The following is a 27,891-nucleotide window of genomic DNA, read 5'->3' as shown; positions in this document are numbered from 1 at the left end:
GCCCCGCTCCCGCACAGCGGCGGCCTCCGGCGCACGCGCATCGCGCACGCACCCGCGCTCCTGCGGGGCCCCGGCGCAGTGCGCTCACGCACGCGCACGTGTGCGCGCGCTCGCGCGCCTCGAGCCCCGAGCACGTGCACGTCGCCCTCCCCCTCCACCACCCCGCTCACCCACACACTCACGCGCGGACACATGGAGACACGGGGGCGCGCACCGGAGGTGCCGCCGAGTCGCGCCGCGGCCGGGGCGCGGCCCCTTTATTCGCTTCAGGAGGCGGAGAACTTTCTCAGCGCGACAACCACGAGCGCCAGCACCACGCAGGTGGCCAGCAGGGCGGCGATGACGATGGCCGCGATGGCGCCGGGCCCCAGCGAGCCTGCGGAGGACGGAGGGCCGCGTCAGCCCCAAGGCCCGGCCCGCGCCCCCCGACCCTTTCCTCCCGGCCCTCCCGGCCCCCGCGCCCCAGCGTGTACCGCCGCCCTGGTCCAGACGCTCCCGCGCGGTGCTGTCCTCAGGGCTCGGCGTGGCGGTGGGCGCGGGCGGGCCGCTGACCGCCGGCTCCCGGGCGGGGCTGGTGCTCTCCACGGGGCTTTCTCCCGATGGCAGCTCGGCAGGCTCGTTCCACAGGGTGGGCACGGGTTCCTGCGGGCCCTCGGCTGCAAGGCCAAGGACAGGTGTGGGGGCCCGGGCGGCAGGGCCGATGGGGACGTCGCCCCCGCCGTTGACCGACTGGGAAGGGGCGCTGAGTGCGGGGCTCTGGGGCACAGCGCGGTGCTTGCCGCGCTTCGCAGGTGAGGCGACGGAGGCTGAGTGGCCCACGTGTGGCCCCAGAGCCCCCGCTGGGGTCAGGCCGCCCCTGCCATGAGAGGACAGGTTGATGGGGGAGGAGGGCACTGAGGGACCAACAGGCCCACTCGGGAGGAAGCTGGAAGAACTTCGGGCTGGCAGCGAACTTCAGGGCAGGGGGGCCGGGGGGAGGCAGGGCATTTCAACTCCCAGCAGAGCCTGGGGCCCCCCATCTGAACTGCTGGGCTCTGTGGGTCCTGGGGAAGTGACACTTGTAAAGGGTCCTATCCCCGCACCCGCACAGGGCAGACCCAGGGCCGCCTTCACCCTGGAGGAGGCGCCAGGAGGGTGAGGCAGTGCCCTCTCCAGGAACCAGGGTTCCTGCCCAGCCCGGCAGGTGAGGGCCCACTGCTGCAGGAGGTGGAGAGGAGAGGCCCGCCCCACACCCCGGGGCAGCCGGCCCTGCTGCTCCTGGGCCCTAACCTGGGCAGAGTGGAGCAGCCCCCAGGGCCTGGGGTCTAGCACCTGCACGTGCCCCCACACGCCCCCCGAGTGTCTGAGGCTTTAGCGCAGGGGCCGCTCTAGCCTAAGAAACTGATGCCAGCACGTTGCTGCCTCCAGACGGAACAGGGCCAGAGGGGTGGGCAGGGGTGTCTGTGGTCAGTGTAAGGGAAGCCCCAGGAAAGGGGAAGCCCTCAGCCCCGCAGCACATCAGTCTCCGGGCAGCGTTTTCTGCAGGAGCCTTTCTCTGCTCATGGGTTGCGGGTTAGCAGGATTTAGGGTACCCAGGGGCCCCAGAGAACGAGAGGGACAGGCTGAGAGGCCTGCATGGTAACCCCAGGCAGCCCACACCAACTTTGCTCCCCCGTAAAGGATCCTAGCCTGAGGAGCCTCGCAGCAACACCCCAGCCCTGAGTGATGTCTGTTGTGATCCAGGGATGCTAGAATGGGCTGACTGGGCATCACAGCACTCGGTCTCATTGATACCAGCTGCTCTGTGGTCTTCCAGGAAGACCAAGGCTCAGGTTAAGCTGAGGTGGGCGCTGCGCTGGCAGTTAGGTGCTGCTGGGGATTGAAGCCCCTGAAGAGGTTGTGCTTCCCGAGAAACTTCCTGGAAAGTTGTGGTTCCGCCAGTACAACCCCGGCCAGCCCACCTGCGGTCCCTGGGGCACATTTCACACTTGGGGGCTCCACCCCTGAGAGCTCCCCCAGGGCACAGACAAGCCAGACCCACACCCTGCTTCCAGGCTCACCAGCTCCTGGAGAGGGGTGTGCTCTGGGAAGACACAAAGGTACTTCCAGGGTTCTTCACACCGTGTGAAGAACATCCATCCTGGATGGAACATTATGGAGTCCACTGGTGCGCTATCAATAAGGCTGTAGTTTAGGTGATAGTACTGCGTCAGTTTTCACTTCCTGATTTGGATAACTGACTCTGCTTATGTAAGAGAATGTCCTTGTCCTTAGGAAGTATTTAGGGACAAAGGGGCATGATGTCTGCAACTTTACTGTCATGGTTCAGCAGTCAGGTAAATGAGTAAACAGACAGGAAGACGGTGAGAAGAACAAATATGGCAAGATGTTGGCGGTCGGTGAATCCAGGTGAAGAGCCTACTGGAGTTCACTGGATCATTCTTGTAACTTTTCTGTGAACTTCAGATTGTTTCATGATAAAATTTTACAAGGTCCGCAGCTCCCAGGCCCTGCCCCTGGTGCCTCTCCCAGGCCTCACCTGGATCAGTTCCAAGGCTCAGCCTGCAGGCAGGGACCGCTGTCATATTCCCAGGGCTTGCCCAGGCCTGTGCCCCTTTTCAGAAACACCCCTGCAAGGAGGCCTCTCAGGGGCGGAAGTCCCATGCACCCACTGTGTGGAAGCCTCCCTCTCCCAGGGCCCAGGCTGAAGCAGTGCTGGTGTCTGGGGGCCACCCTGGTCCACCACCAACTTCAAAGACTTCCCTGTGAGGAAGGGGAAAGTGACTCCCGTCAGGCCTCCCTTGTCGCTGCCTGGGAGGGCTGGGCTCTGCAGCCTGCAGCTGCCATGGAAGGCTCCAGGCCCCGGGCATGCCTGCCTCAGGCTCTCTGGGGCTGAGCAGAAAAAACGCCTGGGTCTACCCACCACTTGGCAGGCCCTGAGGTCTAGGGCTCACAGACTGCCTGTCTCCCAGATAAATGAACAAACCACTGGTCCCCACTTGCTCACCACACACCCAAGACAGAGTGGCAGCCAGGCACCTCCCTGTCCTACCACCACCAGCCAAAAGCTCACCTCCAACTGCCAGGCCTCTGGCCAGAGAGGCCACCACAGGGCTACTGGGTATCAGGGCCAGCCGACCTGGTGGCGTCCAAGGAGTCAGCCCCAAGCTCAGGAAGAGGAGTGACAGGCTCCACATCCCCTGGAGAGCAGTGGCTCACTCCCAGGAACTAGTGGTCACCCTCTGCCCTTTGCCAGAGCCTGGGAGCCATCTCTGGGGGAGAAGAGCCCTCTGAGCAGGGTACTTGGAGACCCACCCAGACCTTCTCCCTGTCTGCCCCCTGTGACCCAGCCTCACTGTTCCTCCCCACAGAAGCCTGGACCCTCCCTGCCAGATACACCAGCCCAGGCCCCCTCATCCCTGCTGTGCGCACCCCTCCCGCCCCTTCAAGCCTCAGCCGGTCTCTGAAGCTTGAGGGGCTGAATCCATCGGCTTCCAAATCAGGAGGGCTGGGTCCAAATCCCGGCTCCATCACAGCCTCACCCTGGGACCACCGCGGGCGGACTTCGCCGCCTGCCTTCACTTCCCGACCTGGAATGGGGGTTGGACCGTACCTCTCACAGCCCTCCCAAGGTGGTGACTGTGCTGTCAAGGCCGTCGTCAGCTGCTGCATCTGCCCTAGGGCCTTTCTGGCCTGGGCGCCGTGGCCCTTGCCACCCTGCGGGCTTTGCGGCTGCTGTAGCTGACCAGCACCAGGAGACCCCCAGAGGCTGATCTGCACCCGAGCAGCCAGGGCCCAGGGGCCAGCCAGCTCCCTGCCGGTCCAGGCGGGTGCCGCAGTGGCACACATGGGCCAGAACCACAGCCTGCGCTCAGTCACCGGCCCTCCGGCAAAGGAAGTGCAGCTGCCAAGGAGGGCCAGGCATTTTCTTGTCCTCACCTACGTGCCTCCGTATTCTCTCAATTTACTGTAGTCAGAGGGGGAAACCAATCTATCCCCCAAATCTATCCTCTGGGGAGCCATGAACAGAAGCCGTCATCAGGGAGCTTCCCCACAGCAGGCCCCATCTGAGGAGGGAAAAGATGGGGGAAAGAAACGCCAGGCAGAGGGCCTGGTGTGAGGGCAGGCGTGGAAGGCGAGCAGAGGTGCTAAGTGAGGACGGAGGGGGGAGGACAAGGACCTGCGACTCCGCTCTCCGACCGGGAAGACCAGGAGAAGTGGGGGCCCCGCGACCCTGCCCCAGGCCCGGGCACCGTGGGCTCTCCTCCAGCCCCAGCGCCTTTCAGTCAAAAAGCTTGTTTAACGCTCAGTCTGACCACTGGGCCCGGAGGCCAGGCGCCCGAGCTCACAGACGGCCTTTGTGCGGCCATGAAGGGCCTTTTCATCCCTGCCCTGGCCTCCCGCCCGCTCAGCCTGGCCTGCTCCCCCCGCCTCGGTAGCTGTGGCCACGGGCGACCCGCAGGGAGGGCAGCAGGCCACTCCCTCCCCGCCTGCCTGCTCCGGACCCCAGCCCAGGGAGCAGCGGGCCGGCCTGCTGCACACCTGCTCTGGGCCTCCAGCCGGGCGTGGGGCGGCCAGGAGCCTCCCGAACCCCCTCCCTCCCAGAGCGGCAGGGCGACCCACAGCCAGCCGGAACCCCAAAGACTCCGGGGTGGGGCTGGCCTGCCTGCCCTTGGTAGGACACATGGAGGGGACTCGGGAGGTGAGGCCAGGTGAGGTCCTGCTGCCGCCAGACACGAGGCTGTCCCCAGGCATTCCTGCGGCGGCAGATGCAGCCCACCCACCCAGGCTGTGTGTGCACAGTCAGATCCAGCGCCTCTGGCCGGCAGCCTGGCTGGGAGGGCTGACTGCATGGGGACCAAGAAACTGGACAGAAGCTGCCCACACGGCCCCAGACCCCAGGCAGACGGACGCCAGCACCTTCACCTCCACCCACTTTGACCACCAGGCGGGACAAGCTTTCCACTGGGATGGGTGGGGTATAAGGGAGCCACGGGAGTCGCGACCCCACTTGAGATCACTGCCCCAATTCCCTGGGCACCACACCAGCCCCCTGGCTTGCCCAGCTGGCCCCTCTCCCACCAAAAGGGAGGCTGGGTGCTTTCCCAGCGGCGTGAGGAGGTGCTTCTGCCTGAGGCTACCCTGCACCCAGCAGAGCGGCTGGGGATGTTTTTCTCCTAACATGCGCTGAGCGCCACCAGCTGCCTGGCCTGTCCTGAAAGCTCACGTGTGTGAACTGGCAGGCCTACAGTCTCCTGCAAGAGAGGCAGAGGCGCTCTGGTTATCACCATGGTGCAGCAGAGCAGAGCCACAGAGAGGCTGAGAAACGACGAGGAGGACAAAGCCAGAAACGAAGCCAGCCTGCAAGCTTCTTCCTAGGGCGTCTAGAGGGAGGCTCCTCGCCACCCCACCCCGTTTCCTCCCGTGTTCGTGCCTGAGTGTGTGACCGTAAGGGTTCCCCCAGGCCTCGCATCCCCCAGCAGCTCTCCCGGCACCACGTCCACACGATGGTATCACAGCCTCCCTCAGATCCAGACACTCCCCTGAAACCCATGCTGCGGAGGGTCTCCAGGGGCCCCCCACCCGCACATTTCTCCAGCCCCAGGACTGCCCCAGGAGCCCCGAACCACCTCCCTTTGGCCCACCTCACGGCCATCAGAGATGGCTTTCTTCCAGGAGAAAGACCACCCATGACCCGTCTGAGCCTTTTCTCGCTCAGGCTTTGAAGCCCCACAGCTGTGCCCAGGACGGGGGCTCAGGTCCCAGGAGCCTGCCAACCCAAGCCTGCTGGGACCCTCTCGCCGGACCCCAGACCCGGCCATTTCCAGCCTCAGTGCAGCGCCTCAGTCCAGCATCCTCATGGTTTTACAGAGGGGTCTCTAGCCCTGTGCTCCCTCTGGAATTTTTCCCAAGATGGAAACAGTACCTGGGTGTTCACTCTCAGAGGACATTTCAGAAAACCAGCAGAGAAGGGCTTGCAGGGCTTGACAAATAAATGGTAGGGCTCTGTGGTCTTACATCTAGGGGCCTGGTGCCCCCGCCTGACTCCCAGATCTGAAGGCCTTCAGATTTTAGGGTGCCGGAGTAATCTCCATGCCCCCTAGACAGCGAATGTCCCTGGCCCTGCTCCCCAAGTCACCCTCCTACTTCAGAGGTCACCGTCTCCACGGCTAACAATTCCCTGAGGCCTCTGACACAGCTGCTGCCAGCCTGTCTTGGGGGAACCCTTCACAGAATCACCCCAAACTGCCACCCCGTCTCCTGTGAATGGCCTTGCCTGTGGGCATTCGAGATCCTGGCCTAAGGTACTTCTTAGCCTTGGGAGGCTGGGGGTGGCCGAGCCCAGGGAGCACCTTACCTGTGAGCACCGCAGGGGCCAGGACCCCGGAGAGGAGGAGCAGCGCCATGCGCAGGGCCGGACAGAATGCCATCCTGGCCCGTGAGCGAGCGCGGCCGGCGAGCGGGCTGCACGGAGGACTGAGCTGTTAACTTCAGGGCAGAGGGAAAGAGGCATCAAAGGGCCGGGAAGGGTTTCATCAATGCAAACTCTGTCCTCCTGGGACACCGTGCCCGCCCCCCACACATGAACACACACACACACACACAGCAAAGCTTACAGAACTGACTGCTTTCCTGAACTCTGGAGCAGCCCCACCCTCAAGAGAGGGAAAGAGGAAATTGCTCTCTTTCCCGCTCTCCTCCTCTCTCTCTCTCTCCTTCTCTCTCTCCCTCTCCCCCCGTCTCTCTCTGTCTCTCTCACACACACACACACACACACACACACACACACGGGCCACTGAAAGTGAGAGAATCTCAACCTCCATGTGCAAGACTCACCCAGGGAGCTTGATAAATGCAGATGGCCCTGGCACTCTGTTTCAGTGGGTCGTGGATGGGCCCAGGAATCTGCATTTTAGTGCCCAAGGCCCAGGCTTGGGAGACTCCAACCCTAGGCTGGCAGCACTGATGAGGGCCAGGTTCTGCTCACGTTTGGGCTCTCGATGCCTGGCAGGGAGTGGGCACACAACAGCGCTTGTTAAAGCAGCACTTTTAAAGCAGTTTCCATCCAAACCTTCTGGCAGCTCTAGTCTCTCCAGAAAAACTCATGTCATAAAACGCCCAGTGTCCCTTCTTCTTGCTCTCTGTTCTCCTAGGTACCTGGGACTTGAAATACCACCTGTGTGTTCATGACACACATTTCCAACCCAGTTCTGGCCCAGAACTTCAGTCCCATCACCCACTGCCTCCCGGACAGCCCCAAGGGTACCTAACGAGCATCTCCAACTTAACGTGTCCAAAACAAACCTTGACTGCACTGCCTCTCCAGCCCCGCACAGTCGTTAAATCCCAGCCCCCCACCTTCCAGATGTCGTAGCCACATAATTAAGATTCATCAGAGGTCTCTCTCTTTCCCTTGTCTAAGCTCTCAGAAAGTACACCCCCCCCCGGCCCAGTTCAAACCCTTCATGGTTTCCCGCTGCTCTTAGAATAAAAAGCCAAACTAAGGACTTGCCTTGGCCCTGCTCACTATGTTCAAGTCTGCTGGCCTTGACGAGGTTCCTCCAATACACCAAACTTAATCCTGCCTCAGGGCCTTTTCATTTGCTGTCCCCTCTCCCAGAAAGCAGTCTCTCCGCTCATTACATGGCTACCTCCTAATCACCATTCGGGTCTCAGCTCTGATCATTCAGTCCCCCATCCACCCATGACATGGCTTTAAATTTCTTCTTAGCATTTATATTTGTATGAAACTCTCTTTTCCTTTTTTTTTTTTTTTTTTTTTTGAGGGATGACCTATATATTGTGAAGTACACAAATCTTATGTTTACAGCTTGAGGAACTTTCATACATTTGTAAACACCATCCAGATCAATACAGAACATTTCCAGCACACCAGCAGGATTCTCCCTGCCCCTCCCTAGTCAGTACCCTCAAGGTGCCAATCTGTCTTCTATCACCATAGATTAGCTTCCTCTACTCTTGAACTTCAAATAAACTGAACCATATGACATGAACTCTTGTGTCTGGCTTCTGCTCAACATTCTGTGAGATTCATCCACACTGTTGCAAGTAGCAGTGGCTCATTCTTTTTTACTGCTGAACAGTGTTCAATTGGATGACTATGCCACAATTTATCCATTCTTTCATCCATTTATTTATGTCAATTTGGGCTATTTCCAGGTCTGAACTTTTATGCATGTAGCTCCTCCTGTGGGTATTCTTGAACCCGCCTTTGGTGAACATATACACTAAGTTCTCTTGGTTATATATCTAAAGGTAGGACTGCTAGGTCAGAGCACGGTGTTCAGATTCTGTAGGCGCCGACGAGCAGCTTCCCAAAGTGCTTGTTCTCGATTATACTCACCAGCAGTATGAGAGTTCCAGTTGCTCCCATCCTCACCAATACCTGGCATTGCCAGCCTTTTTTATTTCCAGCCATTCTGATAGGTATGTAGTGGTGTCTCATCGTGGTTGCACTTCCATGACTAATAGTTGAACACCTTTTCATATTTATTGACCACAGGAATATCCTCCTGTGTGAAAGGTCTGCTCAGTTTTTATTGCTGATATATTAGGGTGGTGTATCACGTTGAATTTATCTTTAGGATATTTTTCGGTGTGTGTACCCAGATAAAAATCCTTTGTCAGATGTAGGATATGGTGCCTTTAAGTGGCAAGTGTCCATTGGTTGTCTGTCTCTACTCTGTGACTAAGTCTCAGGCGGCTGGGGCTGTGTTTAGTTCACCAACGTATTTCTAGAACCTAGCACGATAGGAACTTAATACTGGAATTCAATCAGTTGGGATTTCTGGGATAGAATTAACATCGAGCATCTTCTCACTTGTTCACTCATTTGTTGGTGCTGCTCGTTTGCTCTATCCCCCATCCTCACCTTTCTGTGCCCTCAGTGTCACGCAGAGTCAGACTCCCAGATCACACTCCTGAGAGATTCTTGCCAGCTGACGCCCTGTTGGCATCTGCTCTGGGGGGAGAAGAAAGGCGGGAGAGAAGTGCCTCTCTTTCCGATTCAGATTTCTGACAATGTCTCTGGCAGCAGCAGTAGCGCTGGCCACAGCAACTTCGGGAACGAAAGTGTGGCTTGCAAAGTGACAGTCAAACTGAATTCACAGCTGCGTCAGTTCTTTCAGGTGAAGTTTATGGCGATGAGTGGGAGGGAGACCGTGAGGTTTGGAATGGGGGTATTGGGCAGACTCTAAGTTTGAGCATGTTCCACTCACAAGTCCTCAGGCCTCCCCTGCAGAAGCAGCTCCTAGTTAATGGCGAATTCCAAACCGGGAAAAGTACAAGTAAATGATGAACCCAGACTATCTCATGAAGTGCTCAAAGGATGATAGGGATATGGCAAAAGGACACAAATGTCAACTTGGAGGGGCTCCAAATGGACAATTTGTGCACAATAGTATCCGATTATAACCGACAGTGCGTGCGTGTCTGTGTAAAGCTCTTCCTTAGAGTAGAATGCTGACTAATAAATTACAGGAAAGCTTGACAACCACTAATTGTTCAAGCAAGAATCACAAATGACTGCTGAAACTAGTGGATAAAAGTTTGATGAGAGCTGGATATTCACATAGTCTCAAAGTATCTCCCATAAAGAGAAAAATCATTACATTGGAAAAACCTGGCAGATACTATCTTTAAGTAATTGAAGTTAACATCACCAGTAACGGTTCAAACTGACATCACGTACCTCCTGACAGGACGCATCGAGGACATAACATCACTTCTGTAGTATTCCTGCCCAATTGCATAATCTCAATTAAATCATGAGAAAAATACCAGACAAATGCAAACATTCTACAAAATAACTGTCCTTTAAAAATCTCAAGGTATGAAAGATAGAGGAACCGTTCCAGATTAGGGAAGACTCAAGAAACGTAACATCCAAATACAAAAAGCAATCATGATGGCATCCCGCACCTTTTTGTTTTTCCTTATAAAAGACATTAGTGGAACAATTGGTGAAATATGAATGAAGCCTGGATATTAACTAATAGCATCATATACTTTATTTCCTAATTTTAATATAATTGTACTGTGGTTATGTAAATGTCCTTGTCTCAAGGAAACACACCCTGAAATGTTTAGGGATAAGGGACATAATGTCTGCAATTTGCTTTCAAGTGATTCATAAAAAATAGTTATCGAGTCATTATTGTGAGTGTAGTTATTGAGGAAAAAAATAATAAAGCAGGTATGGTAAAATGTTAGCAATTGGAGAATCTGGATGAAGCTAAGGTGACTGTTTTCTACTATTCTTGCATGTTTTAAGTCTGAAATTATTCAAAAATTTTAAAATCCCCCTTCTCCCCAAAAAGAATCACTATATTTCAGTGACTAATGAAATAACAGACCTAGGCAATGATCATCAATGAATGTTAAAACTGCTACATGAAAGATCAACAGAACTTTTATAACGGATGAATCAACCTGATAGCAACAGGACTGATGAATTCTGACATAGTGAAAATGCGACAACCAGACAAGGCTGCCTGTGCCGCGACAGGACGTACAGCAAGGAAGTATTCTTGGAGGGGGCGGGGACGGTCCGAATCCAGTTAAGTTTCTAGACCTGACTACTCATGCACAGAAGATGTGGGGGAGAGTAACAAATTGACACTATAAGGACGCTCCTTGCTGAGTCCACATTATGGGATGTTCTGTGGGTAAATGATCTTGTTTTTTCAATTTTTTTTTTTTTTTGAGGGGAAACTGGTTAGACTAAAAGAGACTTAAACATAGCAACCAAATGCAATCCGTGAACCTCATTCTGATTTTGATTCTGATTCAAACTTTTTTAAAGACATCTTTAAGATAATCTGAAAAAAATCATACAGACTGGGTTTAGATACTAAGAAACTATTAATATTCTTAATGTGATATTGGCATGTACTTTTTTTAAAGGTATCTTTGTTACCATGCACATTAAAATATTTACGAGTGACTCAATGATATCTAGGATTTGTTTTAAAATATTCTAAGGGAAAAAAGGTGAGATTAAAAAAACAAAATTGGTAAAACGGTAGGAATTTGTTACATTAGCCGCTGTGACTGAAGTTGTCCCCCCCAAGATTTGTATGTTGGAAGCCCTAGTCCCAATGGGATGGTATTCAGAGGTGGGGCCTTGGGGAGGTGGTTAGGGTTAGATTAGGTCATGAGGGTGGGGTCCTCGTAATGGGATAAAAAGATGATTTTTAAGTGATAAAAAGATAGGATAGGGCTTCCCTGGTGGCGCAGTGGTTGAGAATCCGCCTGCCGATGCAGGGGACACGGGTTCGTGCCCCGGTCTGGGAAGATCCCACATGCCGCGGAGCGGCTGGGCCCGTGAGCCATGGCCGCTGAGCCTGAGCGTCCGGAGCCTGTGCTCCACAACGGGAGAGGCCACAACAGTGAGGCCCGCATACCACAAAAAAAAAAAAAAAAAGATAGGATAGAAAGAGAAAGACCTGAGATCTCCTTCTCTGCCATGTGAGGACATAACAAGAAGATGGCCATGTGCAAAGCAGGAAGATGACACTCACCAGACACTTGATCTGTCAGCACCTAGATCGTGGGACTTCCCAGCCCAGACTAAAGACACTAGTCTACCTCAATGTATGCTTACGTTTTTTCAATTAAAAAGAAAAAAAACTGAACTCAGGCAAAAGCTAATTAAAGATGAAAGCTGCAGTAACCTCAGTACTGTTAAGGACTCAAACCCCTTGGGAATGAAGGTTTAAGTCACCCAACCAGCTCAGGGGCTGGTGGAAGGCAAAAAGAACATGAAATGGGAAGTAAATAAGGAAGTTGTACAAATATCACCCACAGCCTCACGACAAGGCACAGAAACAAAAACTGATGTATATTTTATTCCTTGCTGTATATATACATATATATATACCAATTTTTCATATATATCTGTGTGTGTATATATATATATATATATAATAAAATTTAGTTGTTAAGCTATGAATTATCCAGGTGAGACTAAGTGAAGATATTAGTATCACCTAGAAAAGGATATGATGACTGACCATTAGATAAGGTATCAGTGATTTCCCTAGTTACTAATCCTTCAGTAAACTTACCTTCCTACTCTTCCAACGCCAATTCTTCCTACTCTTTCAATGCCAATCCCCTGCCCTCCGCCCACATTTCTTTTGACTGTATTTTTTTTTTCTTTTCCTTTGCGGTACGCGGGCCTCTCACTGTTGTGGTCTCTCCCGTTGCGGAGCACAGGCTCCGGACGCGCAGGCGCAGTGGCCACGGCTCACGGGCCCAGCCGCTCCGCGGCACGTGGGATCTTCCCGGACCGGGGCACGAACCCGTGTCTCCTGTATCGGCAGGCGGACTCTCAACCACTGCGCCACCAGGGAAGCCCTTGACTGAATATTTAGGACGGTTTCTGATTCATGATGAGACCCTGACCTGCTTAGGGCTTAACTTGACGTTATCAGAAGAAGTCAGAAAATCCAAGTCAGTGACTCGTTCCCTTAACTGAGGCTCACCATGCTTACATTTTGACCTGGGTCTGCTTTAGGTTATCTGTCAAAGACCCACACTAAAACACAAGTGCTAAATCTGCAAACACCAAGTGTCAGCAACATGCTGCACAGATGCACACGCACATCACACTTCCACAGAGGCGCTCAGCAGGTGAGAGCTGAAGGAAACCTCACAGATCAGCTAGGCCAGTAGGTCCCCACTCAAGCTGTCCACTGAGGATCACTTAGGGCACCTACAAAATAATTTCCAGTGCTGGGCCCCACCCTAAATTAGAAACCATGGGACATGGGGCTCAGGGACTGCTTTTTGTTTCATCATTCGAGCTGAGCCAACCCCCTCATCTGACAGGCAAGGAAACTGAGACCCAGAGACAGGACAGGAAGGACAGGTTAATAACGAAGCTGGTACAGATATCCAGTCTCCTGGAACCCACGCCACATTACCTCCCTGAGGGGTACTTCTTTACACCGATTTTCAGATGTCTAAGAGGGAGGCTCCCCATTTTTAATACGTTCCACTGCACCTACACATGAGCCCACAAACTCCCTTCTCCCTTGCAAGATGGCCTACTAATATTTATCAAGCATTTATGTGCTGGGCATTGTACTATGCAATTACATTTTAAGTTACTGATCACAGCTACCTCACAGTTCCCATTTCACAGATGGGGAAAACAAATACTTGCCTGAAGGAGATAGCAGGATCAACATTCAAATCTGACAGCTTGACTCCAGTGCCCCCATCCACAAAACCACTCACAGGTTCATCCACAGGGTACCTTTAAAAACACACACACTCACACACACCAAAAACCTAGATCCTGTATAGAATTGGGGGTTGCTAGACACAGCCAGGTTGAGCCCTTGGAAATCACTCCAGGTTCCCAGCTCTGCACAAGAATGGCACAGAGCCTGTTCTGAGCCCCCTCATCAGGGTAACCACTAGGATTCCTTTCCCATGGTGGATGTGCAGAAACTCAACCCACCCAAACTCTTCCAACTTCAAAGCAGGCTGAAGAGAATGACAGTGGTAGAGGGTGCTGCCAATGTAACATCCATTCCCTGTGTTTCTTAGAAACAGAATCCCGATGGTATATGGGGTGGCAAACCACTCAACTAAAACCCCCCCACAAATTTCCAGCCTTTCTTGAACTGACTATAGTTACATAACCACATTGCAGTTGAAAAGACTTAAGATGATTGGTAGAACTCCCAAAAGAGCTCCTCAAGGAAGGCTGACTGAACAGGGAGGTGTGCTCCCTAAGCCTCACCCCAATCCTTCCTCCTGCCTGGAATACAGGCATGATCTTTGGTGCTCTAGCAGTCACCTTGGACCATGAGTGACCTTGAGAATGGAAGCCACAACCAGGAGGGTAAAACAGAAAGAACCTGGGTCCCTGAGCCACAGCAGCCTTGGACTGATGACCTCCAGATTTCACTTGAGAAATAAACTATCTTGTTTAAGTCACTGTTACTTTGTATCTTATTATACGCAGCCAAACCTAACAATGACCCACTGACCTTCAGGATTACTTCTCATGCTAAAGGAGGCATTCAAAGGAGAAAACAACTGGCTACCAAGGGAAAATAATCCTCCACTCCTAGATATGGGGGGATAAGTAAACAATCTTTAAGAAATGATGTCTCTGCTTAAGACCAGCTGGACTGAGCTGAGTGCTGAAGCTAAGGTGAGTTCCATCCCCATGATGTCATCACTTTGCCAGCAATGAAAGGGGAAGCAACCGCAGCTTTTAGGCTGCAGGGCAGTTGCTGCAATTAGGGAAGAGGCCGGTTCTCTTCTCTTGCTTCCCGACATCTATGTGCTGTTTCTCCCATACATTGAACCATAGCAGTGTCTGTTACTTTAGCTGCAAAACATTCCCACTGACGAATCCCTGGAGGGAAACTCGTCTCTCAGAGGCTCCAGGTGCCCTGTCCAGAACCAACACTACCAAAAGCTATGCAGGTCCGTCATACTCAGGGCATCTGACAGTGTCTGTAAAATGATCACACATTTGGCTGCCTCAAGGTTCCCAGGCTCTCCACGGTCCCAGCAAGCACTGCGGCTTCATCAGGAACTGACTGCGCTCACAGCCATCCTCTAGAGCTGGGCTTTTTTCTTTTTGTTCCCAAATAACCCATTAACATGAGGCCAACTTCCATGTGGAATGTGCTCTCAGCTGCACCTTACTCTATTTAGAATGTGCATGCCTGTTGCTCTTTGAATGAAGCTCTACTTCCCAGAATGGAAGCACAGGAAAGAACTAGGTTCATTTCACATCAGAATCATACACACACTTTTTCATTAATAATGTGGAGAGGACATTTTGTATAAAATAAACTTCAATTTCTTCACCTGATCAATTTAAAATAGGGTGTAGAAAATGGCACACACACTATTTATGTGTGTATATATTTGTTTACATGTATTATTTAAAATAAAGCCTGAAGTACCATTACCCTGAAATTAAAAAGAAAAAAATAATCCCTCAATTTAGAGCCAAGGAAGAACTGAAGTTCCTTGATGTGTACGCATAAACTAATTTTATGCAGCTATTTCCCCAAAACAGCAACAGTACCTCCCATCCCACATGCTCTTCTATAAAGTGACCTTTCAACTCATTCCATCAAGGGAGATGTTGGAGGCGACCATGTTCAACAAACCCCTGAATCTGAAAGAGCTTGTGACTACTTTCACCAAGTGACACTACGTGACTCCTGAGTCCAGGTCAGAAGAGGTGATGCCGCCTCGGCCTGGTTCTGGGGGAAGCCAACTGCCAAACAAGAAGTCCACCCTGAAGCTGCCACGCTGGAGAGGGCACACGTAGCTCCTCCAGCCACCAACCCAGCTGAGCTCCCCGGCCAGAGCCAGCATCACCTGCCACTCACACGAGCGAGCCATCGTGCCGCCCAACCTCTCAAACCTTCCTAAGCTCGCAGCCCCAGCTGACCTCTGACCGTAACCAGATGAGACACCACGGAAGAACTGCCCAGCTGAGCCCTCCCCACAGAGTCCTGACTCACAAAATTACCAATAAAATGCACGGGTTGCTGCAAGCCAGTTTGCCGGGGATTTGTTACGTAGCAACAGTCACCAGAACACCGACTCCTTGGGCAAAGTATCCATCATCAAACTACCCCGTCGGGTATGTTTTTAAATCTCTGGCTTAAAACAACTGGAAGCAAACAGTGTACAAAACAAATACTTAAAAACTCAGGAAGAGTTTAGATAATATATATGCAAGTAAGTTCACAGAAAGAGATAAGAACGTGGTCGCTGGAAGTGTAAGAGTGAGCAAATGAGAATGTGAAAACTGGTAGAATCGAGACAGAAACAAACATTCTTAGGGAAGAGTGGTTTCTTTCCACCATGTGGGAAATTCCTCAGGTAGAAGCAATGCTCCTGGTTAGGCAAACGGAATGTTCCATGACTAAAACGACACTGCTCCCTGAAATCTGCCTACCCCTCCCCCAAATGTTTGTGTCTTATTTTTAAATTTCCCCTGAACACGCATATAATAGAATCTAGCTTAGAAGGTGTGGGCAGGCTCTGGAGGGGGCACCTTCAGGGGTGTGTGTCTGTGTTGTGAGGACAGGAGACGATCTGCAGGTTAGCAGAAAGGAGCAAAGGAGGAAAGACATTTAATCAACTTACCCACGTTTACCTTGACCTCTACATTCTCAAATACAGAACCAGTCAGCGTTCCATAGCCTGCCAGAGAAAGCCACAGCTGCGTCCATGTCTTCAGTGTTCACGTGTCTGGAGCTTTTCCATGGTGCCAAGAAGATGGTTTGGTGGAAAACTCAGCCTTGACAAGGGTGAGTACAAAAAGTGTACTCAGATAGAATACCACCAGGTTTTATTTAAGTTCCTTTTTATTTTCCTCCACACTGGCAAAAGTTCCGAGGGAGCTTAAAGTTTTGTAAACATTTTAACTATCCCTCTTCCCCACCCCCCCCTTTTGAATTTACAAAGCAAAGGAGAGCAGGAGCCCCAATTTTTAATGGTTCCCCATCTCCTCATGCTATTTTGATCCAAAAACTATGTACAAGTCTGTAGCAGTCTCTGTATAGTTATTGTACATGTTTAAGAGGGAGGGAGGCAAAAAGGGACAGGGAGAATGGTGATCCAAAAGAATAAAAATAGAAACCAATAATCATCCAAAACCAAACTGCTCTCAGAGCAACTCCAGCCTTCTTCGGGCAATGATGACAGAAAGAAAAGGCGCTCTACCAGGAGCCACCCGAACCACAGCACTTCTTGCACAGGGACGGACGGTCCAAAGGCTCCAGACCAAAGTGTGATTGGCAATTCCAGGTGATGTTCTGTGGGGGGTTGGCAGAGGCAGGAAGAGGATTGTTTATAAATAGGGCTTGAATACATTTATATCTGAAGTGAAGGGGTATTAGGAGGCCACAGCCAGTAGCCAGAACCAGGCTTCTCTCTCCTGTTCTCTCCCATCCCCTCCATCCCACTGCAATCTCCTGTATAGTGGTTTCCATGGATGAAGGTCTTAAAGATGGTCAGGTTTTGTATGCTCTTTTTTCAGAAAAGGCAAGCAACTTGCCATTCCAGAATCTTTAAACAAAACCTTTCGGGGCCACAGCAAGACACACACGCAATGCTCTGAGGAACCAGATGAAATTCCGGGCTTTTATCAGAAGCAGAAGTTTATCCCTATCCAAAATGAAATTACACAAATTCATACATATGGTAAAGATCCTAACTGCCTCTTAAACGAGACAAATTTTCAGCAGAAAGGCCCAAAACAAACTGGTCCTAGTCCTCTGAAGTAAAAATATTTATGGGAAAAAATCCGTTTTTGTAAGAAAGAAAAATTAAAAATAAGTCCCTCTCCCAGGCCACAGGGATTCCTTTGTCCAATCAGGTTGGAGTATGCCAGGGGAGAAGTCAGCTTGCTTGGAAGTCACTATCTAATGGAGAAAAAACAAGAATCCTTTCTCTGAAAGGATGCTCAGAAAGAAGAGGCGAGGGGTGTGCAACATCAAACCAACCAATCTAAACTCCATCCCACTCAGGGCCTCTTGGATGCAATCCCAGAGTTAGCAGTGGCAATGCAACCTTCAGACTGGAAGAGCTCTCACTGTCTCTGTCAGACACTCAAATCACAGTCCGTGGGCGTTTTTGTTGCTGGCCAATGTCTGTTACCATTAACTCTCTTCACGATTGCACCAGTCAGACCCCTTGCCCGTTTTGTTTTGTTTTTTTTTTTTTTGCGGGGGGGGGGGGGGAGGGGAGAAGGAGAAGAAAAACAAAATAGAAGGAAAAAAGTGACAAGAGAGAGTAAATTGCTATTGGCAGATCCCAACACACTTTCTGGGAGACAGTAGGTGAAATCACGGCACAGTAAACATGTCTGCCCAAAATCAGCCTTGTTGGGGAGTAATCCCAACTGCCACCCCCAAGACACAGGGTCTGGTCCACTTATCTACAGTCTGAGATGCTCACCAACAAAAATGGTTTAAAGAATCTTGGACACAAAGGGCTGGAAGGAAAAGCCTGAGATGATCGGTTCTGTGATTTGTTGCAGTGATAAAGAGTATATGGTGAGTAAGTGTCGTGTCCAAAGGTGCAGAATCCATGGTCAGCAGAGAAAAGAGGGAAGGCCAGTCCGCTCTGGCAGGTGCTCAGTAGTCATCCAAAGTCTCGATTTCACCCATGTTGAGTCGCTCCGATGAAGCATTGACTGAAAACCCTGCAGGGAAAAATCGGCAGCGAGTGACTGACCACACCCAGACAACCATGGGGCTCAAATTCTAGGCAGGCAGCTGGAATTTTAGTCTCCTGTTTTGGGGCACACAAATAGGGATACTAAAAGGAGGGAGAAGAAAGGATAAAAGTCAATGTAATGGTTTTTTTGCCCTTCCAATTAGACATTCTATTTTTATATGTTTTATCTTAAGGTTCTGATATAATTTAATTAGGGAGGAAACACACACACACACACACACACACACACACACAAACCCAGCACCACTGCTTAAAATGAATTGCAAACCACTGCCTTAGAGAGTCCTGAGTAGAGCCTGGGTTGTAAGTGTGTTTTAAGGCCAGGCTGGCTGGGGGAAAAGTTCATTCAGAAGGTGAACCTTAAAAGATGGGGCAGGGGGAGGACAGGAATAACACACTAAGTACTCTGTAACCACTCGACCAAATGATTGTGAAATGTGAGTGGGAATAACACTATTGGGTTGGCCAAAAATTTCGTTCGGGTTTTTCTGTAAGATGTTATAGAAAAACCCCAATGAACTTTTTGGCCCACCCAATACCTCAGCCTCATTCGCTATCAGGAATACTTTGGGTCCGAAACTTTGTCAAAGTTCTGGTCAAGAGATTTTGCTTTCAGCGGTAGGAGGCTCCAGGGAAGACCCACTACAAGATCCTTAGAGCCCTCAGATGTTCTTCCTATCACACAGCAGATAGCATAAAAACATTAACTACTTTATTCAACTCAATCTACTCTGAGGAGACCAGCAAAGGCAAGGATTTCATTTAGCAATATTAACGGACTGAAGTGCAATCTGGGTTAGAAAAAGCAGTCCCAGCACAGCCACTGAAGGCAACAAGCAGCACTTAAAGACACTCCTGAGGTTTGAAAACCTAATGCCGTCAGCCACGTGTAATTTTTCAATCAACTCCATGATCAGAGATTGATAAAAAGTACTATTAATAGGGCCTCTTTGGAATGAGTGATTCTCAAAAAGTGTTCAGTTCATCTACCCTAAATGAAATCCCAAACTGTTTCAGCTGCTATTTGAATATCAAAAAGTAAACAGGCGATGCTCTCCGGTCTAAAGGCAGTTCTGTTAATATTGAGTGTTCTGCCCCCTCCTTTTTGTTCTTTAATGTTCAAGTTTTCAAATACACATTTTAAACGTACCAATAATAAACAAAAAAGTCTCACATAATAAAAATAGCTTAATTACATTACATTCTTGATTCCAAAATATCATGATTTGAAAAAATAAACATGCCTATTTATTAACCAAGGAAGCTGCGGTACAAGCCGCGTACAAGGCCTCCTGCCGGGAGAGGCCAGGATTCCAAATCCCAACCTGAGTTCTACCCCTCAACTGTGTTCCCATAACCTGCAAGATTTTTTTCCCTTGAAAATAATGAAAGGCTTAGTGTTCATATTTGAAAATAACAGTTAATTAGGTAAGTGTAAAAACCTAAAGACCAAACAGTTTATGAAATGAACTATTACTCTATTCGGAAGCAGGTTTTTCTTTGACTTCACATATATCTCAAGAACAAATGAAATGTGATAAAAACAATAATGAGCTACATGAAATAAAAGTGGGAATGCAACAAAAACACCAACTAAAACAATTCTAGTCATACAAAGACAGGAAGGAAAAAGAAGCCTGGGGCCAAAAAAAGTAAAGAAGTCGCTGCTATATGACGATTACCGGGCTGGGCTTTTAGCAGACATGGTCTCATTTACCTGTCAAAAAAACCAGTAAGGAAGTCACGTCTCCTCCCCACTGGACAGAAGGGGGAGCTCTGGGATATAATGAGACCCCATGCAATACAAATGAGGAGGGAAGGCCAATATGCCCAGCTCAAAAGACTATATTAGGTTCAGAACAACAGACTCCCACTCACATAATTTCTTTAAGGTTTGGGAGATTGTTTCTATAAGGAAATTATGACTGGTGAAAAAAATGGTATTGTGTTGTGTGTGTGTATTTCTCATATCCAAGTACAGGAGGCTGGCCTGTACTGCACTTCACAAACCTGCAGAGTTCTAAATGATTAACTATCGTCCAAAAATATATTGAGGTAAGGCAATGAAGAGGATTTGAACGCAAGGCAGAACTGCAGGAAACACATTTCAAGAGGTAGATCGGACTGGCCTTTACAGCACATGAAAAGCGGCAGAACTTGGACAATGATGCTGGCTCACAATGGCACTTGGTAGTTCTAAAAACTAGAGGAAAACACAAGAGTACAATGGAGGACATGATCATTAAAATGAAGCTGGGATCTCTCTGAAGGTTTGTTTTAGAAGCAAAATTCTCTTTTGATCAACGACCACTTTCTCAATGGATACTTCAGGGTCAAATTTGAACCTCTTTTCCCATTATGTGCATGGGGAACTTGTGACTGATGGATATTTGTAAATTTTTCCTAATCTATAAGTCTATAAGGCATATATCAATTAAAAACAATAATAAATGGATACGAGTAGGTAAGGGGCAGAAATTATCAGAGGAATTTCCAGAGGAAAGTTTAGTCGAGCAGAGATTCTCATTAAATGGTCCAAGAGCCCACCCAAGTGAGCTTCTTCAGTATTTTGTTCCCTTATATTTAATTGTTTTTCTTCCCTTTCAAGATATATATTCCTTAAAACTCTATTCCTAGAATGACCTATGTCTCATTCCCTTGAAGGGGGATTTTAAGTCCCTTTCTTTCTTAGGTCTATAATAGGAGATGGGGTCAGATCAGATATTTTATCCAAAAACCTTTACCTCATTTTCAGAGGAACCTTTTCCCTGAGAACATTTCCCCCTCCTCCCACCGCCAAGTACCACAGCTAAATAGCGGGGGATTCTTAGCTAGAACTCACAACCAGAACTGAAGGAACACTCTTAAATCTACATTCACCTATCTCTGTCAAAACTGGATAAAATTTTGGACTGTTCCATCCATCCTTAACATAAACTTCCAAGACATGCAGAAGAAAACAAAATTTCGCCAGATCTCTAGGTTTCCAAAGCCAGCTTGCAGGGCACCGGTTCCAGAGGGCAATCCTCAAAGCTGGGTTTCTGTTGCTGATATTTTGATTTCTCCAGTGCAGGAAACCTCTGAAGTACGGATCCTACCAAGGGCAGAGCAATCTACCTCTTGCTGTGCTATCAGCTCTTTCATCTCTGTATCATGCCTCCTGGTCACTTCACACTCAATCTACCCAACATTGAAACACTGCCTCATTCCCCCGCAAGCCTGCTCCACTTTCCAGGGCTCAGCATTTTAGCAAAAGGGCAACTCTTCATCCGCTGCCCAAACCTTTCCATTCTCCTTGTCCCTCCCCTAAATTTCTAAAATCCATCTAACTCCTCTCCATCCCCACTGCCAAAACACCCTATTCTAGGCCACCAGTATCTTTCACCTGGTCTATACTGCAGCCTCCTAACTAGTCTGCCTGACTTCCCAATCTGCCACCTTTGCCAATATAACCATTCTATTCCAGACAACACAGTTTTACAATAGCCTATTCTACATTCATAAATAGAGAATAAGTTTAATTTCATCATTGCCTGTGAGGTTAGGCCAACTTAAGAAACACAGGTGGCCCATCAGCTTTGCCTATGCTGTTTATTATTCCAGAAACACCACTCCCTGTCCTTCTTGTCTTTCAAAGCCCCAATTCAGGTGTCACCTTTTCCCCAAGGCTGGCCGCCCTGTATGAAGACACCGGCCCTCAGCGTTAGGTAAGAGTAGCCGTGGGTAACACAGAAGAGTGACAACAGGCCTGCTCTGAAACCCCAGCTGCACTGCCAAATGCTGTGTGACTCTGGGAAATGTCTTAAATCCTCTAGGCCCTGGTTCACTCATTGGTAAAACTGGAACATTACCTCCTAATGCAGGAGAATTATGAGAATTGTATTATATATACAGTGAATGTCAACAAATACTGGTTCTTTTCTGTGAATATCTGACTGGATTTATGGTCTGCTTCCACATAAATCAGCCTTTTAAATTTTAAACAACTTTTTCTGTTGTCCATTAGCATTATTTTCCAACTAAATTGAAAGGTTTTTTTAAAGGAATTCATATTAGATATGAAAAAAGACTTTAAAACTGAAGGCACCACGCAATGTATTACTTTTCTTACTCCCTATAGCACATGAGGCATAGCTCCTGCACTGAGATGCCCAGTAAGTACTGACTACTAATTTTGAACTGGTCAAAAACATTTATTTTTTATAAGAAGTATTTCCCTTCATGAAAAACATTCTACCATGGGACTCACATATAATCTCCCCCCAACACCCAGCTAAGACATTAGGCCTGTGCTCACCTAATAAACTCGGATCTGCTCGGACCATCTTCTGCTTTTTCTTCTTCTTGCCACTTTGTACAGCTTCAAAATTGGACTGTTGGTTGTTGCTTTGATTGGTCTGAAATACTGAATGGAGTGCACTGTGGTTCATCCCCCACACAGAGTCCTGTAAAACGAGATAGCACAACTGAGGTTACACGGTGGATACAGGTTTGGCCCACCCTAAGGAAATGGTCCATCTGGTCTCACCTTACCAAGGATGAGTTTAAAAACAGAAAGCCTACCGTGGATTCTGGTAATAACGAAACTAAGAACAGTCCACTGAGCCATGCTTTCCCTTCATTTAGATTCAGACATCCCACTTGAGCTCTGTCTCCACAAGGCCCGTCCTAGTAACTCCAGGTGTCCACACTGCTGTGACAGCACAGCTGTCAAAACCTCTCCAGATATACACTGACTCTGTATCACCCACTAAGAATTGGCTCTTTGGCGATCCACACCTCTCACCTACTCAAAGTGGAAGGTCCCTTTGTTCTCCGGGGCCCGTCGGCAATGTGTGAAATGTCTGGCAGGTTATAGTGTTGTCAGTACTGGGTACCGGTAGATCCTGAGCAGCAGAGAGCTATAACATTGGTAAGTTTTAACTATTTAAAACCAAATTTATGGTCTATGACAAGTTGGAATTTGCAATTTGACAGAGGCACTTATATGAACCAAGAACAATGGGGCTGATATGCCTAACAGAATGAATGGCTACATTTGCTAATCGGGAAATTCAGAAAGGTTTCTGGACACTGAATTTGAAAATATCAAGTCCACCATGTTTTACAAGGTTCCAGTCATGTGACGTACAAAACTGGGAACATTGTTCTCACTTTCATTTCTCTGGCTGCTCAACATTTCAAGACATTAACACTCACGAGGGCGCTGCGCTCACTCTGCTGCCCCATACCTGCTGCGGCGGCGGCGGCTGTTGCTGCTGCGGCTGCCGCTGGCTGGCTTTCTGTTTGGCGCGGCGCTCAAGGAACTGCTTGGCAAACTCCTTGGCCTCAGAGGTATCTCCTAAATAGGCCCTAATGTAATCATGGACCTCATAAGGAGATTCTACTTCTTTCAGGAAAGAAACAAATGTGGGAACTGTAATATGAGAGGGAACAAGACATAGAGTAACAATGAAATATCACACAGAAGAGATCAGTTTCGGTTTTTAATATATTTTAACACCTAATACAAACATTAATGATGGAAACTTGAAAGGCATGCAGCTATTATGTTAAATATTCTTCAGTCTCCTCTGGAGTAGTAGTGGGGGGGACCCACTATCACTGCAATGTCCCAAATCATCTGAAATAGCACAGAGACAAAGATACCATGCATGTTTAGTTTCACTAAACATTATTTTGGTAGAAACTAAAAGTCATGTTGATTGAAACACCTGATTGCCTAAGGCTAAAGTCATCTGGGGATTCATTTCTTTTTTCCTTAAATTCAATCAGTATTTATTAAGTGTGATAAAGTGGAGGCTGCACCACAACAGATACTGAAGATATAGGCACAGCCTCCTTTCACTTCACTGAGAAATCCTAAGTTTACAAGAAAAACAGAACATGAAGCAGTGTGGTGCAGGAGAAAAGCACAAGTATCAGAGTTAGACAGACATGGGTTTAAAACCTGATTCTGAAATTTGCTGACTGTGTGACCTTGATGAGTTACTTAACCATTCTGAGCCTCCGTTTCCTAATTTATAAAATGGGGATAACATCACCTACATTGTAAACTTATATCATAAAATTACTGCAAAAATTAGATACCTAGGATAACACGTTAACCCCTAGAAAGTGCCTAGTACATGGTAGGTGCTTAATGGATGGTAGCCATTGCTATTTTTCACTACTGTTTTCTCCGGCTCGAGCGGACCATTAGCTATTGTTACAATGCTACAAAGGAACCCTTCAATTCCGTTACTGCTCTGTTTTTAAAAGATTCTTGGTTTTAGCAAAGACATCAGAGGTGGACTAGTTCAACAAAGCCCATGAGCTATGGGAATCCCTTCCACACCAAGCTGGAGGGTAAGGGAAAGACTCACTTCCATCTAAGGCTGATAATTCTCTTTGTGAACAACTAACAATTAGCAAGTTTTTCTTCAAATTGCGCTGAAATCTTTTCACTTGCATACATTATGGGTCTTAGCTTTATCCTACACAAAATAAGTCTACTTGCTCTGTCACATGATTCCCACCCCTGCCCCCAAAGGCAGGAAGGGAAAAACCTCACATCACCTCAGCCTTCTCCTGCCCAGGCTGACCTCTGTCCCCACTATAACAGTTACTGTCCTTTGTCCATGTGACAATGCCCCCCATAAAATAAGCAGTATGGAACTATGACCTCTTCTGCCCTGGACATCATAAGACAGCCTCAGATAGCATCTACTTTTTGGTAACCACTGATAACCAATTTCAGTATAGTATTACAGAACTCTTCTATAAGACTATTGAAGAGTCAAGTTCCTATGGTAGGTGCAGGACTTGACCTCCATCAGATTTCACCTCCTGAGTGCTGGCCCGTCATCATTCCAATTTTGTAACTTTTGGTGGGTCCTGCTCTGCCATTCCACATGCTGGGTTTCCCTCCCCAATTCTTACCATCCAAGTTATTTGCCGTATTAAGGGCATGAAGCATCTGTTCACACCACTGGGTAAATCCATCTTGGGCTTTATTTACTCCCTGAAAGAGCTTCAGCAATTTTTCTTCTTCTTCTACTTTCTTATTCTGCCGGTTAGACACACCTACAGATTTACTAAAGCAAAACAATAGGGCGATATTATATTCCCAGAAACTGTTACTATATGATTATATTCTAACACCATAAATAGATAATGTCTTGGCAACACTGGATGGCTGTCCAGCAATCCAATTCTTGGCTCCAAAAATGAAAACAAACAAACAACAACAAACCTGAAACAAAAATACTGAAATACTGGTGGTGGGGGGACAGAGTGGGGGAGGGGGGTTACTCAATACCCCTTAAAATCTAGCCTCATTTAATACATTCTAGTTTGTGAATACAGGGCTTCTTTTCAGAGAAATTATTAAATGCTCCCCTACATGTCCTTCAGTAAGACTTTAAATTTTGCTAAGCCTCAGTTTCCTCATCTGTAAAATGGTACTAATACGTCTTTGGGTTATCAAAAGGAATAAAGATACTACATGCAAAGGCCTAGAGCATAGTGCCTGGCAAAAATGTTCAATAAACTGACAGTTATTTAGTGTCCTATTCATAACACATTAAGCCCTCAATCAAGAAGAAATATTCTGACAACACTACCATTTATTAAGTAGTTACTATGTGCCAGGCACTTTACTAACTACTCCACATGTATTTATTTACCTTCAGAACCACACCCATGAAGTTATCATCTTCATTTTACAGATGAGGGAACTGAGGCTCAAAGAGGTTCCCTCTTGCCCAAGGTCACACAGCTAATAAGTGGTAGTGCTGGGATTTGAGTTCATGTATTTAACATTAAAACCCATGTTCGTTCAATAAAACTGTATACTGAGGAAAGAAAGATGAATGTAAAATGTAACTAATTTATCATAAAAATAAAATGGTTTTAGTGTTTATAATACTCAGAGTATAAGTAACTTAAAAATATAAATTTAGAGAAAAATGCTAAAATCTAGAGAGAATACCTTGGTGAAATATTCCACAGCAATAATACAAATATTAAGTGGCTACCATGGGACAGGCAATGGACTAAGTGTCCAGCAACCAAAGGAGCTCCTAGTAATAATATAGATGTGTTTCCACAGGAAAGAAAAGCAATCATCAAACTATGACCTCACGTGGTAGGATATAGGTGAAAATAAGTAAAAACTAAATAACTACCTTTCTCTGGCCACCCCATATCCCACTCCTCACATGCTGCTTCCCCCAACCCACCAAAGAGCATAGGTTGATCATTTTGAGCCCTACCTGAGACTGGCGTTGTTTTTATTTTTGTTTGTTGAATTCCTGGGTCCCACCTCTTTCACTGCATCATCCCAGAATCCCATGTTGGAGTTTTTAGTGTCAGCATTACTCCAGATACTACTGACTAGGTCAGATGCCCACTGGTTAGGGGGACCAGCGTTTATAGAGCCCCAAACAGAATTCCCAAGGCTGGTGTGCAGGTTGGAATGCTGTTAAAGAAAAGGAGACAAATAATCACACAGTTAACAATATTAAAAAGATAAAAAGGGAGCCCACAAAAGTTAGGAAAGATAACCTAACCTGTAACACCAGCCCATACACTGACTGCTTAGGAAAATGAACCCACCGGATTATTCCGGGCTCTGCTGGGCTGCTGCTGCTGTTGCTGCTGCTGCATTTGCCTGGCTTCTTCCTGTTGTATCTCCAGAAGGGATTTTGCAGTACCTGCGGGTTTGCTGACATTCCCCCACCCTGAGAGTTTCTGCTGTTGCTGCTGTTGCTGCTGCTGGAGAGCTTTCATCAATTCCCTCTGCTGGCGCCTCTGCTGCAAGCACAGAAACAGAAGGCACCTCAGGATTCCGTTGTTTAAAAAAATAGTTACAAACGTCCAGTATACTAAATGGAATGTAAGTACACAGCCGCTCTACAAGATTAAACACCAGGACAGACGTAACTCCTCTACTGCAAATGAAGAAGTAAACTGCCAGAAGTACTAACAGGAGAATAAAAAGAAATTGAGAATTACTTCTTAAAAATTAAGTAGGGCTTTTGGTTAAGCATAAAAGCGAAATATATGTTTACTTCCAAAGCTCTACCAAAATGACAGAAAAAATTTTTTTCTAAAGCATAAACCTTAAGGACAAAGAGAATAAAATAGACTTTAAAAGCTGGAAAGCAGGCAGATAAAGATAGCCAATATAACAGACCCAGTAAGTTGAAACCTAAGTAAAGGAAGCTCAGAAACAGGCCAATTAACAGAGAAAGCTCAGGAATTCGAGGTAGGGGTATCTCACATAGAAGAAGACAGGCTGAAGGTCTGTAAAAAGCAGCACGGAGACCCTGACTACCTCCCCAACCCAAAGCAGTTAACAGCTATCCCTCTCTCCCCAGAAGAAAATTAAAACTTCCCTTTTTAAAGAGGCTGAACCAGATTAGCGGATTAGTCTATAGGAAAGTTGACCCAGGACAAGAGAATACACCTACAGATACCAACACATGGTGGGACTCCAACAGAACAGACCATTACAGAGACCATTACAGCAAAGCCCAGCAAGGTGCTGTATATACCAGAATCTCCAAACAGCTTTTCTGTGCCTTATTCCTGAATATGAACGAATAGCCCAGGATTAAGAAACACTTGACAGAGCTTCTAAGATGAAAGCCAAAGACCAAATCAAACAAA

At 48.1% G+C, this 27,891-nt stretch overlaps 2 protein-coding genes across 8 annotated transcripts in view; both read right to left on the bottom strand.

Moving 5' to 3' along the window:
* Window positions 1-205: 205 nt before the first annotated feature.
* On the bottom strand, window positions 206-6,887 carry SNORC (secondary ossification center associated regulator of chondrocyte maturation). 2 transcript variants are annotated; one of them, XM_059054397.2, is made up of 4 exons: window positions 6,817-6,887; window positions 6,338-6,468; window positions 474-656; window positions 206-376 (listed from the first exon to the last, which is right to left on the bottom strand). In XM_059054397.2, exons 2-4 carry the CDS (start codon window positions 6,408-6,410, stop codon window positions 267-269), a joined length of 366 nt encoding a protein of 121 aa, XP_058910380.1. In that variant the 5' UTR covers window positions 6,411-6,468; window positions 6,817-6,887; the 3' UTR covers window positions 206-266. The 2 variants fall into 2 exon arrangements, with proteins under 2 accessions (XP_058910380.1, XP_066883287.1); XM_067027186.1 differs by lacking the exon at window positions 6,817-6,887 and having other exon boundaries at window positions 6,338-6,485.
* A 9,456-nt stretch (window positions 6,888-16,343) lies between these two features.
* Window positions 16,344-27,891, bottom strand: part of GIGYF2 (GRB10 interacting GYF protein 2) — a 129,897-nt gene continuing 118,349 nt past the window's right edge. For 4 of the 6 annotated variants that reach the window (XM_059054378.1, XM_067027183.1, XM_059054379.2 and 1 more), the window contains 6 exons: window positions 26,836-27,033; window positions 26,493-26,698; window positions 25,159-25,313; window positions 23,469-23,653; window positions 22,535-22,682; window positions 16,344-18,202 (listed from right to left, as the gene is read on the bottom strand). In XM_059054378.1, the coding sequence (XP_058910361.1) occupies window positions 18,135-18,202; window positions 22,535-22,682; window positions 23,469-23,653; window positions 25,159-25,313; window positions 26,493-26,698; window positions 26,836-27,033 (960 nt within the window). In that variant the 3' untranslated portion in view covers window positions 16,344-18,134. The remainder of the gene's footprint in view (window positions 18,203-22,534; window positions 22,683-23,468; window positions 23,654-25,158; window positions 25,314-26,492; window positions 26,699-26,835; window positions 27,034-27,891) is intronic. The other 2 variants (XR_009334062.1, XR_010839252.1) reach the window with 1 other exon arrangement.

Source organism: Kogia breviceps, chromosome 2, assembly GCF_026419965.1.
Source record: "Kogia breviceps isolate mKogBre1 chromosome 2, mKogBre1 haplotype 1, whole genome shotgun sequence".
NCBI classification, from domain to species: Eukaryota; Metazoa; Chordata; class Mammalia; order Artiodactyla; family Physeteridae; genus Kogia; species Kogia breviceps.
The sequence above is the reverse complement of the archived record's forward strand: the minus strand, read 5'-3'. Positions and strand labels throughout refer to the sequence as shown.